At 38.7% G+C, this 19,367-nt stretch overlaps 1 protein-coding gene across 1 annotated transcript in view; it reads left to right on the forward strand.

Annotated features, from left to right (window-relative positions):
* LOC140211554 (adenomatous polyposis coli protein-like) overlaps positions 1–19,367 on the forward strand; it is a 188,189-nt gene that overhangs the window by 68,768 nt on the left and 100,054 nt on the right. Inside the window, 1 exon segment of the mRNA XM_072281384.1 lies at positions 8,449–8,539. Coding sequence (XP_072137485.1) covers positions 8,449–8,539 — 91 coding nt within the window.

Genomic DNA, 19,367 nt, shown 5'->3' on the forward strand with positions numbered 1-19,367 from the left:
ATCTTGGGACACATTTAACAGAGTTCTGGATGAAAGGCTGCTCAACAAAATCCAGACCATGAAATAAGAAATAAGAATCAGCATGAATAAAAGACTGGCTCAAGGACAAAACCGAGAACCTTTATAAATGGTTGGTTGGTGGTTGTTAGTTGAGGCAGTAGTGTTCCAATATAATGGCTTGGATTTGCAAATTGCACCAAACTTGAAAGCTTGGTAAGCACAGAAGATGATATTACAACTGGAGGAAATAGCTGGGAGTTTGGGTAAGTGAAATTTAATAAGGAACTGCAAAATGATGTATTTTGTGAGAAAGGACAATGATAACATTGATTAGATAGCATGGTTTTGAATGGTGTGCAGAAAGAAAGGGAGCTGTGTGCCTTCATGCATAAATCTTTCAAATTGACTCGATGCTGAGAAAATAGTTGGCAAACCAAATGAAATCCTATCCTAAATAAAAGTTATAGAGTATAAAAGAAGAAAGGTACATTACGTACAAACATGCAATTTAGGAGCCAGTGTAGAGAACTCAGTTCTTCAAGCCTATTTAATAAAGACGATAGCAGATCTGATTCTAATTTCAAATCAGCATTACGGTTTACCTGCAGAAATTTTTCTGAAGTCTCTTCAGTGAGTGATAGGTAGCTCCAAGAGAAGAAAAATGTTCACCTCATCTTAGTCCTAGATGAATCATCCCTTATTTAAGCATCATGCCCTGGTTCTAGATTTTCACAAATCCTTCTGGACTTGGCATTGATTTAACAATTTCAGACAATTATATGTTCCAGCCTGATGAAGGGTCTCGGCCCAAAACATCGACTGTTTACCCGTTTCCATAGATGCTGCCTGGCCTGCTGAGTTCCTCCAGCAGTTTGTGTGTGTCGCACACATTCCAGCCTTGTAGTTCACTCCTCCACCCTTTGGTAACAGTACTGATCAGATACAGCAGGCTCTGAGCAGGGTATAGAATATCTCAAATCAAAGCTTCACCAGTGTGTAATTCTAGCAAGGAAAATCAATGCTGCAAAACGTGTACAGTGTATTCTGGTTGATTGGGACACATCTGGACCAGGAAATATTGGCCCAATTAAGCAAAGTTTTATAGAAATAGTTAAAAGGTATAAAAAAAAAGACAAACTACCATTTAGCTAACATTTTATGTATTTAAATGAAATATAAAATAATTTAGAACACCATTGATACCCTCTGGAATACTATAAAATCATGTATTAGTTCTTAATGGTTATTGACGGAGCAATTCACCTGCAGTGTTCATTTGATTGACTGTAAATGAGCAAAATCAACACACACAGTACCTAGTGTAAATAATAGACTGCCTTCATGCAGTACTTAAGACCATAAGACCTTGGAGCAGAATTAGGCCATTCATCCCATTGTGTCTGCTCTGCCATTCAGACATGGCTGATTCTTTTTTCCCTCTGCCTCAGCCCTACCCCCTCCCCCAACCTTCTCCCCGTAACGTTTGGTACCATGCCAATCAAGAACCTATCACTCTCTGTCTTTACTGCACCCAACGACCTGGACTCCACAGCTGCCTGTGGTAACAAGTTCCACAAATTCACCACCCTCTGGCTAAAGAAATTTCTCAGCATCTCGGTTTTAAATGGATGCCCCTCTATCCTGAGGCTATGCCCTATTGTCCTAGACTCATCCACCATGGGAAACATCCTTTCCACATCTGCTCTGTCTAGGCTTCCAACATTTGAAAGATTTCAATGAGATCCCTCTCATCCTTTTAAATTCCAGCGAGTACAGGCCCAGAGCCATCAAACATTCCTTGTATGATAACCCTTTCATTTCCAGAATCATCCTTGTGATCCTTCTGTGAACCATCTCCAATGCCAGCACACCTTTTCTTAGATAAGGGGCCCAAAACTGTTCACATTACTCAAAATGTGGCCTCACCAGTGCCTTAAAAAAACTCAGCATCTCATCCCTGCTCTTGTATTCTAGATCTCTTGAAATGAATGCGAACACTGCATTTACCTTCCTCACCACCGACTCAACCTGCAAATTAACCTTTAGGGTATTCAGCACAAGGACTCCCAAGTCCCTTTGCATCTCAGATTTTTGGATTGCCTCCTTGTTCAGAAAATAGTCTGCACATTTATTTCTTCTACCAAAGTGCATGACCATGCATTTCCGGACGTCGTATTTCATTTGCAACGTTCTTGCCCTGTCCTGACCTGTCTTAAGTCCTTCTGCAGCCTTCCAGTTTCCTCAACACTACCTGCCCCTCCACCAATCTTCGTATCATCAGCAAACTTGAAACAAAGACATCTATTCCATCATCTAAATCATTGATACACAGCATAAGGAGAAATAGTCCCAATACCGACTCCTGCGGAACACCACTAGTCACTGGCAGCCAACCAGAAAAGGGTCCTTTTATTCCCACTTGCTTTAGACTATTACATCCTCCAGATCTTCATTTTCATTGTAACATTCAAGATGATTGTTAATAACCTTCAAATTCTTCATAATTTCACCCATGGAACTCTCAACCTCAGCACTGTTGATATAGGCAGGAGTATGTGCACTATACTACTTCCTGCAATCAGTGAGTAGCTGTTTTGTTTTGCTACCATTGAGGGAAAGTTTGTTGTCATGACACTATGTCACCAGACTCTCTACATCCTTCGTGTACTCCGACTCACTGTTATTTAAGATACGGCCCACTGCCCCAATGCATGAACTTCATATCTTGTCAATCCTTTTAATATTCAAGAAGAATTCCAAACTTCTACCACTCTTTGCAAGTAGATGCATTTCCTTATTCTTTATGCGATGACCCTGATTTTGATCTTCCTTAAAATGGAACTCATTTCTCTTAATGTCTTGAGAATATTCTTCGCATCACACTGAACCTAGATAATGGTAATGTTATACTCATTTTGGATTTGAGGTGCCAGTCCAGTAGATCCACCCTGTGCTCAATCCTGATTCTTTTCAAATCTTCTTATTATTATATTATTCAAAAATAACACAAGTACATCGAAGTAAGCAACACTTACAATGTCTCAAGAAAAAACTACATTATTTTAAAGTGAAAAATTTTTGGTTATAATAAAAAAACCCTACTAAGCAGAAAAGGTGGGGAAAAAAAACCATTAAGTGTACAACGCCGGAGCCATGTGTCATACAAAAAGCTTCTAAAGATAAACATCAAACTGCCAGCAAGAAAAAAAAACAAAATTTACAATTAGATCGTGGAGGAAATCTATCAATTAACTCAAATGATAGTAACAAGCAAATGAACCCCATCTTTTCGCAAAATCAAATAAAGGTTCAAAGGTTTGACTTCTAATTTTCTCCAAACTAAGACATAGCATCACTTGAGAGAACCATTGTGACAAAGTGGGAGCTGATGTATCCTTCCACTTCAACAATATGGCCCTCCTAGCTATCAGTGCAACAAACGTAATAACATGTTGGTCAGACACAGATACCACGGATATTTTGAGGAATTATTTCAAAAAGCACAATTAATTTGTTAGGTTGTAAATTAATTTTAAGTGCTTTAGAAATTGTCGAAGAAACTGACTTCCAGAACTGTTCCAGTATAGAACAAGACCAAAACGTGTGTCGGTGTAGCTGTCTCAGTTTAACATCTATCACAATAACTATCAACATTAGGAAATATTTTAGACAGTCTCTCCTTCGTCAAATGGTAATGAGGTACAATTTTAAATTGAATCAGCACAGATCGAAGAAGAGTTAACCAGCTTCAGAATCCGCGTCCAATCCTCCGTCATAAAAGTCAAATTGAGTTCCTTCTCCCAATCTTGTTTAATCTTAAATAAAGGATGCTTATCCCATTGTAATAATAAATTATAAATTCTTCCAATAGAACCCTTTGTCCAAGGGTTCATACTCATAATAGTATCTGTGAGGGGATCCAAGAGTGCCCCTATTAACTGTTTGAAGAGAGACAGAGAGAGACATTTATCATTGACAGTTTGTTTGGAAAAGAGAGAGAGACGAAGATTGGCAGTTCAACTGTCACGGGAGTTAACTTGGGAGTTAACTTTGGAGTTTTACTTTGGAGATAAAAACTGAGCAACTCGAAGGTTGCTATGGTGACCAACAGGACGTTATTGATGTTACTTCCAAGGACTTGTTGCCTGCTCGCATTCCTTTACAGACAAAGGAAGGAGGGACTTTTTGAATGACAGGTGATGCTCAGCCTGGTGAGATAAATAGGAGGTCAGATGGTACAGATCTCAGGCACATGATCTGGACACAGAGTGAGTATTATTGTGCCCGCAGAGAAAGTGGGTTTTGGAGGATCGATCAGGCAGATTGATCCAAGTGCTCTGCCAGTGAAAATTCAAAGGCAAGACCATGTGTCCAACCCTGGCCTGGATAGACAGCTCAACCACACCGAAGTACGGTCGCCTTTGTTGTTAAAGTCACAGTTGGTGACGTGAAGGATTTCGGAGGACGACGAGGAAAGCGACGGCAATAGCTCACACTCAACACCCTCCCCCTCTCCCCCCTCCCCCCTCCCCCTCTCCCCTCCTCCCCCTCTCCCCTCCTCCCCCTCCCCCCTCCTCCCCCTCCCCCTCCTCCCCCTCCCCCTCCCCCTCCTCCCCCTCCCCCTCCTCCCCCTCCCCCTCCTCCCCCTCCCCCTCCTCCCCCTCCCCCTCCCCCTCCCCCTCCCCCCTCCCCCCTCCCCTCTCCCCCCTCCCCTCCCCTCTCCCCCCTCCCCTCCCCTCTCCCCCCTCCCCTCCCCTCTCCCCCCTCCCCCCTCTCTCCCCCTCTCCCCTCTCCTCTCTCCCCTCCCCTCCCCTCTCTCCCCCCTCCCCTCCCCCTCTCCCCCCTCCCCTCCCCCTCTCCCCCCTCCCCTCCCCCTCTCCCCCCTCCCCTCCCCCTCTCCCCCCTCCCCTCCCCCTCTCCCCCCTCCCCTCCCCCTCTCCCCCTCCCCTCCCCCTCTCCCCCCTCCCCCTCCCCTCTCCCCCCTCCCCCTCCCCTCTCCCCCTCTCCCCCTCTCCCCTCCCCCTCTCCCCCTCTCCCCTCCCCCTCTCCCCCTCCCCCCCTCCCCTCCCCTCCCCCCTCTCTCTCCCACTATTCAACTAAATTCCATGAACTGAACTTGACTCAACATCGTAAGACTGTATCTTTTTACCCCTAGACGTAAAGAAGCTTGGTTTTCATACATATTTTCCCACATCTTACTGATTTACTTATTTATATATATAATTCTTGCTAACCTATTTGATTTATCTTCACTTAGTTTACTGTATTGCATAATTATTAATAAATATTATTAGTTATTAGCAATAGTAGACTCCAAAGTGGTTTCTATTTCTGCTGGTTTCTTTATTCCCGTCACGCGGTACATGACATATCTAACAGGTCAGCCTCCAATATGTAAAGAAAATTACTTAAATGTTTTTGTAAGGAATGCTTAACTTGAAGGTATTGTAAAAAATGTGAGTATGAAAGAGAATATTTATCAACTAATTGTTCAAAAGACATCTATCTTCTTTAAATAAATCCAAAAAAAATTAATACCTTTATTTTTCCAAAGTAAAAAAATTGGATCACTCAAAGAAGGCTTAAAAAAGTAATTTCGATAAATTAAACTACAAAGTTTAAATTTTTTAAGATTAAAAAAATTGCGGAACTGGAGCCAAATTTGTAAAGTATGCTTAATCACAGGGTATAGGTTTAAATTAGCAACTTTAGCTAATTGTATTGGTACAGCAACTCCCAATAACGAGGTTAAATAAAACTGTTTCACAGCTTTCAATTCCAGGTCTACCCAAATTGGCCGATCGTTCTTATCAACCCAATATAACCAAAAGGACATGTATCGCACACTAACAGCCTAGTAATACATTCTTAAATTAGGCAAAGCGAGACCTCCATCCTTTTTCAACATTTATAAGTGACATTTACTCATTCTTGGTCTTTTATTATTCCAAATAAAAGATAAAATAATAGAATCAATCTGATCAAAAAACTTCTTAGTCAAAAAAAAAGAGATATTCTGAAATAAATATAAAAATTTTGGTAAAATCATCATTTTAACTGTATGGATACGACCGACAAGTGAAAATGTAAGTGGATTCCATCTACTAAATAAATACTTCATAGAGCCCACCCAGGGAACAAAATTGGCTTTATAAAGATCCTTATTTTTTAGTGATCATAACACCTAAATATCTAAAAGAATCCGTGACTTTGAAAGGAGTATTATCATGTATAGAGACAGATTCATTTAAAGGAAACAATTCACTTTTACTAAAATTTATTTTGTATCCTGAAAAATCTCCAAATTCATTGAATAATTTTAGCAAGGCAGGAATAGATTCTTCGGTTTTAGAAAAATAAACCAATAAATCGTCAGCATAAAGAGAAATCTTATGAATGGTCTCATTCACAAAAATCCCATGAATATTTTTAGCTTCATGAAGAGCAATAGCAAAGGCTTCTAATATTAAGTTAAGTAACAAAGGACTTAATGGACAACCTTGTCTTGTCCCCCGTGAAAGCTGAAAAAAAGGAGACCTACTGTTGTTAGTGACAACAGTAGAAATAGGAGCTTTATATATCATTCTAATCCAATTATTAAAATTAACACCAAAGCCAAATTTCTTAAACATTAAATAAATATTTCCATTCGACTCGATCGAACACTTTTTCGGCATCCAAAGAGACGATGCATTGTGGAGTTTTAAAAGAGGACGAATATATAATGTTAAGTAGTCTCCGAACATTTGAAAAAGAATAGCGACCCTTTATAAAGCCTGTTTGATCTTTAAAATAATTTTACCCAAAATATTCTCCAACCGATTGGCCATTATCTTTGACAGAATCTTAGCATCAACATTCAATAATGAAATAGGTCTATATGAGGCACAGTCAGTAGGATCTTTATCCTTTTTAAGAATTAAAGAAATAGAAGCCTCATAGAAAGTAGAGGGTACGTCACCTTTCACAAAAGAATCCTTAAACATTTCCAACATATATGGAGAGAGCAATTTTCCAAATTTCTTATAAAATTCTACAAGATAGCCATCAAGACCAGGGGCCTTACCAGATTGCATTGAAAAAACAGGTTTATGAATTTCAGCTTCAGTAATTTGGGCATCAAGAGTTATTTGATCCTCAACAGAAATTTTAGGAAAAGTAATCTTTCGTAAGAAAGCATTCATTTCAGAAGAATCTACTGGACATTGAGATTTATGAAGTTCATTATAAAAATCGTGAAAAATCTTATTAATTTCTTCATATTCCCAAACCAGGGTACCATCTTTCCTATGAATTTTCAAAATTTGCCTTTTGGCTCTAGCCGTTTTTAATTGAGATGCGAGCAGTTTATTTTTATCTCCAAACGTATAAAATTGGCTCTTTGAGTTAAGCAAATAGCCTTCAATGGGATGAGTTAGTAATAGGTTATATTGATATTGAAGTTCCACCCTTTGTTTGAATAAATCAATATTAGGGGAAATTGCATATATATTATTTAAGTCTTTAATTTCTTTTGAAATCTTATCTAATTATACTTTAGTCTGTTTTTTAAGCTTATTCAGCTAAACTTAAAAAAAACAGGCTCAATCCTGATTGATATGTTTCTCAGAGTTTGATACGCAGATTTATTCACAGTACTCCGGTGTGGTCTAAGTAGGGCTTTTCACCCATTTGTATCCTCACTCTCTTGATACAAAAACAGTAATCAAACAGCCTGTTTGATTATTTTCAACTGTAAGTGAATTTGTATTTCTGTCAGATAGCGACCCAAGAGACCGCAAATGCTGGAATGTGGAGAGCAATCAATCAGCTGAAGGAGCTCAGAGGTTTGAGCAGTACCTGTGGGGATTGGGGGGTGTTAGAAGCAGGGGAGAAATTGTTGACATTTTGATCTGAAATCTTGAGAACACCACACACACACACACACACACACACACACACACACAAACTGCTTAACCTGCTGAGTTCCTTCAGTAGGTTGTTGCTTGTATTTTGGGTATGTATTTTGCCAGAATTGTATTAAGGAATATTTTTCTTTCACCTCACAGAACAGTTTAACAATTTATAGGCAATTAAGGAAAGAATCAGAACACAGTGTAGTATTATACTAAAAAACTGGAAATATTGGTACAGTAACAGTATGGCCAGTTCAAATCGTAACTCAATTTATAGATAAATTGGTAGCAGCCAAAGCAGTGAAAATCATCTTCAAGTGCTGATGCATTATAAATAAATGAATTGTTGGTTCTCGATTTAACCTCTGTTTCCTCTGGAAGTAGAAACATTAGGAGGCCATAAATGAGTTCTGTTGCAACTCCTCTTGCTGGTGTAGTTTGCAGTTGGAGGCTCCAGTGTGTGGCTGCTGAGCAGTGTGCAGCCTATCTTGTTCTATCTTAGGTTTTTGTTATGATTATAGCCATTCTGATTGTGCTTCACTTTGTGCTGCAGGAAGTCCTGAAGCAACTGCAGGGTAGCATTGAAGATGAGGCTCTGGCTCTGGCTTCTGCTGGACAGATTGATCTACTAGAACGACTAAAAGGTAAGTCTTGTAGCACATACACCCCCATTTTACTGCAGGTTTGGTTTCATATCATTGAAACATATGGCTTCAGTGTTATAAATAAAGCATTAGTGGTATTTTCAGATTCATTTCGAAATGCTTTGAGCAATTCATCAGGTTTTTAAATCTGGAATCATCAGTTATGTTTGGATATCTACAGGTTTTGAGGTGCCAGATTTTTTTTATATTTTGCATTTTCAGTTGGAGCGTAGCGAATACTTTAATGGATATAGAAGTATTCCAAGCTTGGTCTTGAGTGATTTGTTTATATTAATAATGGGGAAAGGGGAGAATTTGAGCTTTAAACAGCTGGAAAGTGCATCAAAATTTTTCAATTTTCAGAAACGTCAGCTAATGATTACTTCTTGTTGCTTGACTGTTACCTATCTGCATCATGTCCTGCAGAACCAAGATGCACGAAATAAGAAAGTTTGCAATGCAGGTGTTGCTATAAGGCTAATTTTTATTATCTTATCATACCCCCTTTGCAAGCTTGCTCTTGTAAAACTTATCTGTCTAGCAACTGGACCTGCTGTTACTTCGCAGCTCCTTAAATCCTTTTAACCTCTAATTTTTTTTTGTCTTAGTGTGGGGAAAAATCTGGCAGTTCAGATGAGAACAGGATTCATCAAATTTGAGCCTCACATCCTTGACCCTCTCCTGCCATCTTGTGCCCTAACACCACTATGGCCTTGTCTTTGTATTTCAGTGGCAGCAGAAATCCTTGGAGATCAGGCCATTTATCATGCCTTTTACAGACATCCCACCTCTCCCGGAGTTCTGGGAGTCTCCCGCATATTGATAGTGGCTCCCTGATGCCCGCAAATTATATACAATACCCTGGAAATCAATTTTTTTAGGGAGAGGGAGAGAGAGAGAGAGAGAGATATCCAAAAAAGAACATATAAAACATACTTCACCCCAGAATACACTAAAGTGTACCCCTGCCTAAGAGGGGTCAAAAATAATGACAGTGTTGCTCGCTGCACTGTTTGCAACAGTGACTTTTCTATTGCCCATGGTGGGTTAAGCCTGTAAAAGACATGTTGAGGTGAGTTTAACAGGTGTCATTCGTTCATTAGCATAGCTAACATTATTTAAACTAGCTGGCTAGCTGCTCAGGAGCTACCCTATTGCAGACATCCCACCTCTCCCAGAAGTACCTGGAGTCTCCCGCAAATTGATGGTGCTACCTCCCTGAAATGACTTTTTTGCAGGGTGGGGTGTCTGCTTTTACAATTAGGTACAGTTTCAAGAAAAAGTTTGTGAACTCTTTACAATTACCTATTTTTCTGCGTTAATTTCTCATAAAATGTGGTCTGATCTTCATCTAAGTCACAATAATAGACAAACCAAATCTGCCTAAGCTAATACCACACAAACAATTATACTTTTTTCTCGTCAATACTGAGTACACCATTTAAACAGTCATAGTCAAGTTCAAAAAAGTATGTGAACCTCTGAGGTAATGCCTTCTACAAAAGCTATTTGGAGTCGGGTGTTCCAATCAATGAGATGAGATTGGAGATGTGGGTTGTAGAGGTACCATGCCCTATATATTAAAAAAAATCAGACGAAGTCAGGTTACTGACGAGTCTGCTCTTATCAAGGAAGATCTGTTTATGTGCACCGTGCCTCAATCAAAACAGCTTTTAGAGAACTTCGGAAGAATTGCAGAGATGCATGAAGCTGGAAAAATCTACAAAAGCATTTCTAAAGACCTGAGTGCTCATCAGACCACAGTAAGTGAATTTGTCTACAAATGGAGGAAACTCAGTACTGTTGCTACTTTCCAGAGGAGTGGGCATCCTGCAGAGATCACACCAAGAGCACAACATGCAGTGCTGAAGAAGGTGAAAAAGAACCCAAGGATAATAGCAAAAGACCTGCAGAAATCTCTAGAACTTGCTGAAGTCTCTGATCATGTGTCCTCTATAAGAAAAACACTTAATAAGAATGGTAGGACACCATAGACGAAACCACTGCTCTCCAAAAAAAAATTGCTGCGCATGTAAAGTTTGCAAAAGACCACTTGGATGTTCCACAGTGTTTCTGGGACAATGTTCTGTGAACAGATGAGACAAAAGTTGAACTTTTTGGCAGAACACACCAACACCGAAACCTCATCCCAACTGTAAAGCATGGTGGAAGTAGCATCAGAGTTTGGGGCTGCTTTGCTGCCTCATGGCTTGTTTAGCAATTGTTGAGGGAACAATCAATATAAAATTGTATCAAGACATTTTAGATGAGAATGTCAGGGTAGTGGTCTGTCACCTGAAGCTTAATAGAAGTTGAATGATGCAACAAGACAACGATTCGAAGCATAAGAGTTGATCAACAGAATGACTTAAAAAGAAGAAAATTTGTGTTTTGGAATGGCCAAGTCAGAGTCTAGACCTTAACCCAATTGAGATGTTGTAGCATGACCTGAAGAGGGCTGTTCATGCAAGGTATCACAAAAATATTGATGAACTGAAACAATTTTTTTATGGTGGAATGGTCTCAAATTCCTCCTCGATGTTGTGCAAGTCTGATCGACAGCTACAGGAAATGTTTGGTGAAGTTTATTACTACTAAAGGAGGCTCCAGCAGTTATTAAATTTTCCAGCCTGGACAGTGAATGATTAAATAAAGATATGAAAAGTACAATTAATTGTGTGGTACTTGTTCAGGCCAATTGTGTTTGTCTATTATTTTTACTTAGATGAAGATCAGACCACATTTTATGAGTAAGTAATGCAGAAAACCAGGTAATTACAAAGGGTTCATAAGCTGCTTATTAATATGTCAGATCTAGTTTACTCCAGAGTTATGATGTTGAAAGTATCAAGGATGGTACTGTCATTGAAAAGGAAAATAAACATGAAATAATTTCTCTCATATCACAAATTGTCTTTATCTGAGATTTACATGGCTCCAGTGTTATTTTCCATGTCAACACACCTTGTGGTTTGGAGCCTATTTAGGCTGCTTCATTGGTGTAGAATTGTGAATTACTGCTAGGCAGCTTTTAGTTTTTGCAATAGAGATGGTCATTAAGCAACTAAAAAAGATGGTTTAGTTAAGGAAGATTTACTTGACAATCTCTAGTAACTATCCCATGGGTATCATACCAATTTTATGATGACCATAGCTATTTTCCTTTATATTAGTTATGATTCCAACCTTTGAAAGAATTCAGTTTTACTCCCCTTTTCCTCCCCACTCCTCTGCTGACACTATTTTAATCTGGTATCAGCAACATAGGTGTGGAGTAGAAAGTCTCTGCAAGTTCAAGTTCAAGTCTTCTGCACTCTTGTTGATCTTTCATTGATCCTGTTATAGTTTCTGTTCTATGGATTTGTTTCCTATACCCACAGGAGAATGGATCTCAGGTTTGCATATGGTGACATGTATGTAATTTGATAATAACATTTACTTGAACTTAATTGCATATTTATTATGACTGATTACTCCATGGTCATGGCCAGTAAATTCTTTTTTTGGAGAAACTTCTAAAGTAATTTCTCAATTTTGATCAAAACCCAAACCCCCCCAATATTTGAGGCTGCAGTCCCATTATACCAGAAGAACTAGGTTTGGTTATAACAGCAAATTAATCTTCCATTAGCATTTCCATTTCCTTAGTAGGAGCCCAAGTTAGATGTTGTGGTTGGAGGAGAGTAAGAAGGAAGTAGACAATTATGTCCATACCATTGAAGTGGAAATGTTCTTGGCATATAACAGGAACTGTGGTTTTACAGATGGGAAAGGAAGAAAAATTGAAGTGTAATGTTGCAGTATGGCAGAATATATGCATTTGATATGTTCCCACAACCATCAATATAACAATAATCAAATCATCTATTTTTACTAATGTTGATTGAAGGACAACTATTCATGAATTCCCCTACTCTTTGAAATATTGTCAAGGAACCTCTTATATAAGTTGTCCTTTAGATAGTACACCAATGTAATTCTCATGTACTCCAGGGGCAGAACATCTTGCATTTTCCAGTGGTAATATAGTCGACTACGAGTGCTAAACCTGTACTAGGTGGAAACAAAAGATATATGTGTGAGAGTTATTTAAAATAATTAACACTTCTTAGAATTAATTATGAACTTAAACTGAAGAAAAATAGTTTAAGCATTTTCTAGTGAATTTCGTTGATTTATTTAAAGTAGTTTTAAAATTGAGTTATTTTACTTGTAATATTTATTTTTCAGTTTTGAATACTTTAGAAACTTTATGAACGTCAGACATTAATATTCCAATTGTCTGACAATTTTGACGACTGGTAAGCTGAGGGATATATCTTAGCTGGCAAGCAAAGCATTTCTCAGGAAGGGCAGGGCACACCTTTCCTTGTTGGAAAACCCTTTGCTTCATAGATACTTGCTGATTAACAGTGAGCTTCAGGATCTTCCTGAAGGTAAATGCAGGCAGGGAGTAGCATGTATTTGGCCTGTTGCTCACAGAAGCAGGTTATAAATTCAGACTGGCTATCAGATACATCTTGAGGCTCGTTTATTGTGCACCACACTTTTGCATCCACCCTAAAGGGCAGCTGGAACCTTGATTTGACTTTCCTCTGGTAAAAAACCTTTTTGACAGCAAGTACCCTCAATAGTTCTACTGACAAGTTTTACTAAAAACTTTTGTGCTTAAGTGTCTAATGTGGAAGTCTTCTTTCTCAGGGAGTACTACCATCTGAGTCATGGCTGATGCTGTTAAAGTCGGCAGATGAAGCAAAGTTGACATGACAGTAGTTCAAACAAATTATTGATATGTAGCTCCTCTTGCTTGTAAAGAGAAAAATTTTCCACATTAACACAAGCAATTCTATCATTTTTCAATGTACTGTTACTTTTTATCATGAGATTCTTTTAAACATTTCCTTTACAAATTTTCACTGGGTGAAAATTCAAGATGGTATCTCAGACTAATGATACAGAATTTTAGAGGCAACTTGATTGGTTCATGCCACAAACAAGTGAAAGCTTGGTAATTCCTGCAATTTGAAATATGAGATTGTGGTTTACGTTAATTTTTTTTTTTGCTCAGTTCCTTGATTAATGGTTATACCAAAAAAGAAATTTAAGTTTCCTAATCTGAATGCCCAATTAGCTAAAATGGAAGTTATCAGCATTCACTAAATTCGATTTTTAAAAGGGTGACACCTTGAAATGTGACATTTTCTTGTGAGATGACTGGTGTCAAAAAGCATGTCTGCAAGATGCAGGATTTGTAAATCTGTGCTTGATTTTTACATTCTGCTTTCAATCTGATTTTAATGGTTTTAATGAGTGTGTTCTCAACTGAGCCAACTGGATGCCAAGACTCAGATATGTAATTTGGTGGAGTGTCATGTCACAAGTATGTGATTATTTTGTGTTACTGACTTTAGTACAGTTTGCTGCATGGGATCCTAAGATGTCAGTCTTGGCTTAGTAATGACTCTTCAGTGTAAGGTGGAAGAGATGCCACATTGTCACATCTTCCAGATGTAGAGTAACATTGAAAAATCTCCTGTTTGTCTTCTCAATTGGACATAAAGTATTCCACTGCATATTTTATAAGTTTTCTTGTTGACCTGGACAACATATGAGAAGCAGTTAAAACAGATGTTCTGCCAATTTAGAATTTGACTGATATGCCTGCCAGTATAATTTAACTAGTTACACTTCAAAAATACTTACTCAGCTAACATAGTCCAATGTAAAAGGTTATGAATGGTTAAGTTTTAAATGGAAATAAGTTCTTTGGTATTGTGTAACTTTCGCAATACCTATGGCTATTTTGAAGAAGTCAGTTTTTAAGTGAATGTGAGAAAACACAAATGTACTAGAAAAGTGAGCATAAAATATGGAACAGGTTTTTCCTGTTCTTTCATTGTAGTTTAATCCATGGGAAGTCACATTATTAAACCATTGTATATTCTATTGTGATGCTGCTTCTACACAGATGGTGCTTAGTGTTCCAGGATTCTGTCTCCAGTTACAGTAATGAAAGGGTCAGGATAGGAATACATCTGCAGAGGATGGTTTTCTGTACATTTGTTGCCTTTATTTGATTCTTGAGGGGTGCAGTGAAAGATGTCACGGTGAATTACTGCATTGAAAGGAGGGAATGTTTTAAGGTGGTGGATGGAGTACCAATTTTGTATTGGATGGTGTTGATATTAGTTTATAGTGTTGTCAGAAAGTGCACATATTCAGGCAAGCAGAGAGCATTCATTCACATGGTTTGTCACTTATTAAAAGTGGGAAGGGTTTGGGGAGTTAGAACGCAGAATACCCATCCTCCGGCTCTTTTTGCTACTATGTTTGTGTAGCTGGTCACATTAAGCTTTGACTTGGTGGTTATTGATTTTTTTTTTGTTCCTGATAATAACACTGAATTGGGGGTGGGGGTGGGATTAGAAATGATTAATCCTTCTCCTGTTATAACTGGCATCTTTAATGCATTTACTCTCCACTTTTCAGCTGATTCTGAGATTTGTAGAATTCCAGTGAATTCAGAATCTTTCAAGTGAGATTCTTGTCTACATTTTCATAAGAAACGACAAAATTTTTACATGTAATTGGGAATTATATGTAGTTTTTGAAGGAATTTGTGTCTATATCCCATACTTCCCTCAGGAATAGGATGTTATGCCAGTTCATAGAGCCACTCACTTCCCTGTTGCCTTTTCTCCTCACATTCCCATTAATTTTACCACCCATACTATATGTGGCAATTTACAGCGGCCAGTTAACCTCCTAAATTGCACACCTTTGGGTTGCATATAGAAATTAGCTGGCTGTAATGACATCCAAAAAGGCAGATTCCTGAAATATGCATTCCACAGTGACCTCAAAGAAAGAAAGATTATGTAAAGGACAATGGGAACATTAAATGAATGTTCTTAAAGGCTTCTTTAATAAAAAGTGACATTTTCACTGACTCATGGCTACCTTTGGGACATGATTGCTCAAATTGAAGAAGGAGCATCCAGGATGATACTGAGTAACTCAATTCTTTTTGTCACGAGTTCTAGGAGGTTCAACAAAAAAATGGGCAGAAAGAGCTCTGCTCCTTTGCCAACCTCAGCTGTGGTAAATGTGTGGATCCCATATTGGGCTCATCGGCCATCTCAGAATTCAGAGCTGGAGTGGAAGCAAGTCGTCCTTGACCATGAGAAACTGCTGAAGAAACTTTTTCCTGGAGATCCCTTAACTGACTTTGTATTCAGATTCAAGGCCACAGAAATTTCTGTAAGGCATTGTTGGTGACTGGTGTTTTCTCTTTTTGGCTTTGAGGGAAACATGTTTCTCTTGGAAAGAGATCTTCAGATGATGGAGTTTTTGTTAGCATTGAAATCTAAGTATTCAAACCAGAATACAAAATACAAGGTTCTGATTGATAGCAGCAGTTGTGTATATTGTCACAACTGGATGGTACTGGAAGTGGTGAGCTTGCCATTTTAATCTCACTGGTATTGATTAAAATGTCATGAAATTTCTTGAACAAATGTTTCACTGAGGTAACATGTTTTAGATAGACATTTTGAAGAACTTAAAAACTTAACATGAGTAAGGACGTCATTTGGATTGAATATAAGGTCTCCTTCACTGATTACCACCATACAAACACATCTAATCAAGTTTATTCACATTACAATGTTCTTCCAACAATGTATTGCTTCATCTATTCGATCTGAATTTTGTTACTAATATAGATTCAATATTACCCAATACTGGAAGTAACTTCCAGGGTTCTTTACATATCACTGTACATGATGTTTTTTTCTCTTCTGTTCTAAATACCTTGCATTTATTTGTGACACAGTACTCTCATTCTTAGCTTTTCATTTACTGGAAACTATCTTGTTCAATCCTTTCGTAAGTTTGTGGTCATGTTATGATTTTAGTTTTGAGTCTCTTTGTTATAATTTGTTATTTTCTTAAAAAATACTGTTTTAAAGTTGATGTTACGTTTTACTGATAAGTAGCTCTTTCCTGAATCTGCCTTTTGCTTTCACTGGTCCTGTGCTCCTCTATGCCACTATGTACATCCACAGGAGCCCATTTCTGAACTTACAAATTCCATTCTATATATTTGAAATCAATGATACCTATGGCATTGTATGCAAAATGAATTGCCTTTCAAAAATCCATTTCTCTACCTTTGATGTGAACCTAGCAGAGAAACTCTGGCAGTTCCTAGGGAAATGGACAGATTCGTAAGAGTGCAGGTTGGTGGGTCAAGACAGTAAAAAGTGGTGTTGCTGGTAAGAAGTAGGGCTTGGAGCTTCAATTGATGGAGTGTGTCATGTTGGAATATGGAGAGAGTTACCATTAGTTTAAAGGAGTGATTGAGAGATCAAGGTCAACTACTTGTTGAGAAAAGGTACGCAAATGAATACTCAGGAGATTCCAAATGTCAAACATTATGACAAAGACCAAATCAGCAAACTTCCTTATAACATTGTTACGCCTAAAGGTTCGCGATCCGCTGGTAAGACAGAAAGATATAAATTCCCCTTCCCTGTTTCAAACTTCATTTATTAGGACAGAACAGAGCAAACATTAAAATACTGCAGTGAACATCCCTTTCTGCCAATCTGTGGCGCCGTTTGCGATCCAGCCCATCGGTGAGGCCTCGATGAACACTCACTGAGCCCACTGACTGCTCTACTTTCATTCCCACTGCATTGATATAAAATGCTGCAGTAAGTGAGCCAAGGCATTAGCATCAGCTCAAACTACCGAATCAATCATCACTTGTCATCACTCTTCGCAAGTCCCACCCGTGTTCATGTGACTTTCAGGTTCTTATGGTTGTATTCTCATGGTTACTGTATTGTATGCCTGGAAAATTTCTGGAACATAATGTGTAACATTTTTAAGGTGAATTAAAAGTGTTGGGATATTAATAAAATAACATCCACTGGTCGAGAAACTCTGCTGTTTCAGCACCACCAAAGTTCCTGGTAAACCAGATTATTGGAGTTTTTCTATAACCCATGGACCAAGGAAGTTCAAATGACTTTTGCCTTCAGTTCAGTTGTAAGACACACACAAGCATTTTGCAGTACAATTTCTGTATTGGATGAATTTACACAAGGAACTTCTGTTTGTCTTTTTAAGGATGTATCTGGTAGACATATAAGAACTATATAGATTTTTCAAAGGCTATTGATAATACTCCACACAGTAAGTTAATGTAATGATCTGAATCAAGTGTTTTTGCTGGCACAAAGACTGATAGGTATGAAAATTGTGACAAAAACACTAGAGCACAACCTGTAATAGGACAGTGGGCAAGAAATAACAGATGGAGTCAAAATGTAAGGTTATCTACTCTGGAAAGAAAAGTAGGTAATCAGATTATTATTTAAATGTAGTGCAACTTCAAAATATAGTGGTATAAAAAGCTTTGGGACCCTAGTACATGAAATGCAAAAAGTACTGGAACACCGGTGAAGTGTTGAGAACTAGAGAAATACTGATGCAACTCTTCAGGGTGGTAATAAGTTCACACCTAGAGTGTCCTGTATAGTTTTTGTTTTCATATTTAAAGAAGTAAGTGCTTGAAAGGGAGAAAGTGTTCCATTTCGGTTCCGATATGTCTGTCTATGGCCTCCTTCACTGTCATGACAAGGTCACCCTCTGGTTGGAGACACAACACCTTGTATTCCATCTGGGTAGTCTCCATCCTGATGGCATGAAAATCGACTTCTCAAACTTCCGGTAATTCCCCTTCGCCCCCCCCCCCCCCACCATTCCCATCTCCTTTTCCTCACCTGATCTCCTTGCTGGCCCATCACCTCCCTCTGGTGCTCCTCCCTCTTTCTTTCTTCCTTGGCCTTCTGTCCTCTTCCCCTTCTCCAGCCCTTTATCTCTTTCACCAATCAACTTCCCAACTCTTTACTTCACCCCTCCCCCTCCCGGTTTCACCTATCACCTTGTGTTTCTCCCTCCCCTCCCCCACCTTTCAACTCTACTCCTTATCTTTTTCCTCCACTCCTGCTGAAGGGTCTCAGCCCAAAACGTCGACTGTACTCTTTTCCATAGACGCTGCCTGGCTTGCTGAGTTCCTCCAGCATTTTGTGTGTGGTGCTTGGATTTTCAGTATCTGCATATTAACTCTTCTTTACAAAAGGTGGCTGGCTGGATTCCTGGGGTAAAAGATTTGCAGGTTGGACCAATGGAGTTTTGACAAAAGATAAAATTGAGACTTAAGATTTTGGAAGAGACTGACAGGGTAGGCGCTTATAGATTTCTTTCCCTAATAAGAGTATCTAGAACTATTGCACATAGTTTCAGAATAAAAAAAGTAACACATTTCTAGTAGAATTTTTTTTTGTTGAGTAGGTTGTGAACCTTTGGAATTCATTACCTTTGAAAGCTGTGGATGCAGAGTTATTTAATATACTCGAGGAAGAGATAGAAACTCTTACACTGAGGGTGTCAAGGAGTATGGAAGCGAGTGTACTGAGGCCAGGATTACATCAGCCTTAAATTGTAGAGCAGTCTTGGGGGCATTTGGCCTACTCCCGTACCTGTTTTGTTTTATTCTATGTTTATGATCTGTGGAATATGTGGAATTGGGGAATTAAACTGGCAAGGATTGAAAAAAAGAAAAAGACAATAAACAAAGGTAGGAACAAACAGGTCGTTCTCAGGTTGGTAGGCTGTGACTAGGGGTTTCTAGTGGGATTGGTATTTGGCCCACACCCATTCACAACTATGTGCTGGGCTCCAAATATGCAGTTAAAGCCACTGTATTAGGTACAGGATGTACCCAGTGGCCACTCAATCGCTATTGAGTGTATGTTCA

The sequence above is a fragment of the Mobula birostris genome, chromosome 17, assembly GCF_030028105.1.
Source record: "Mobula birostris isolate sMobBir1 chromosome 17, sMobBir1.hap1, whole genome shotgun sequence".
Lineage (NCBI taxonomy): Eukaryota > Metazoa > Chordata > Chondrichthyes > Myliobatiformes > Myliobatidae > Mobula > Mobula birostris.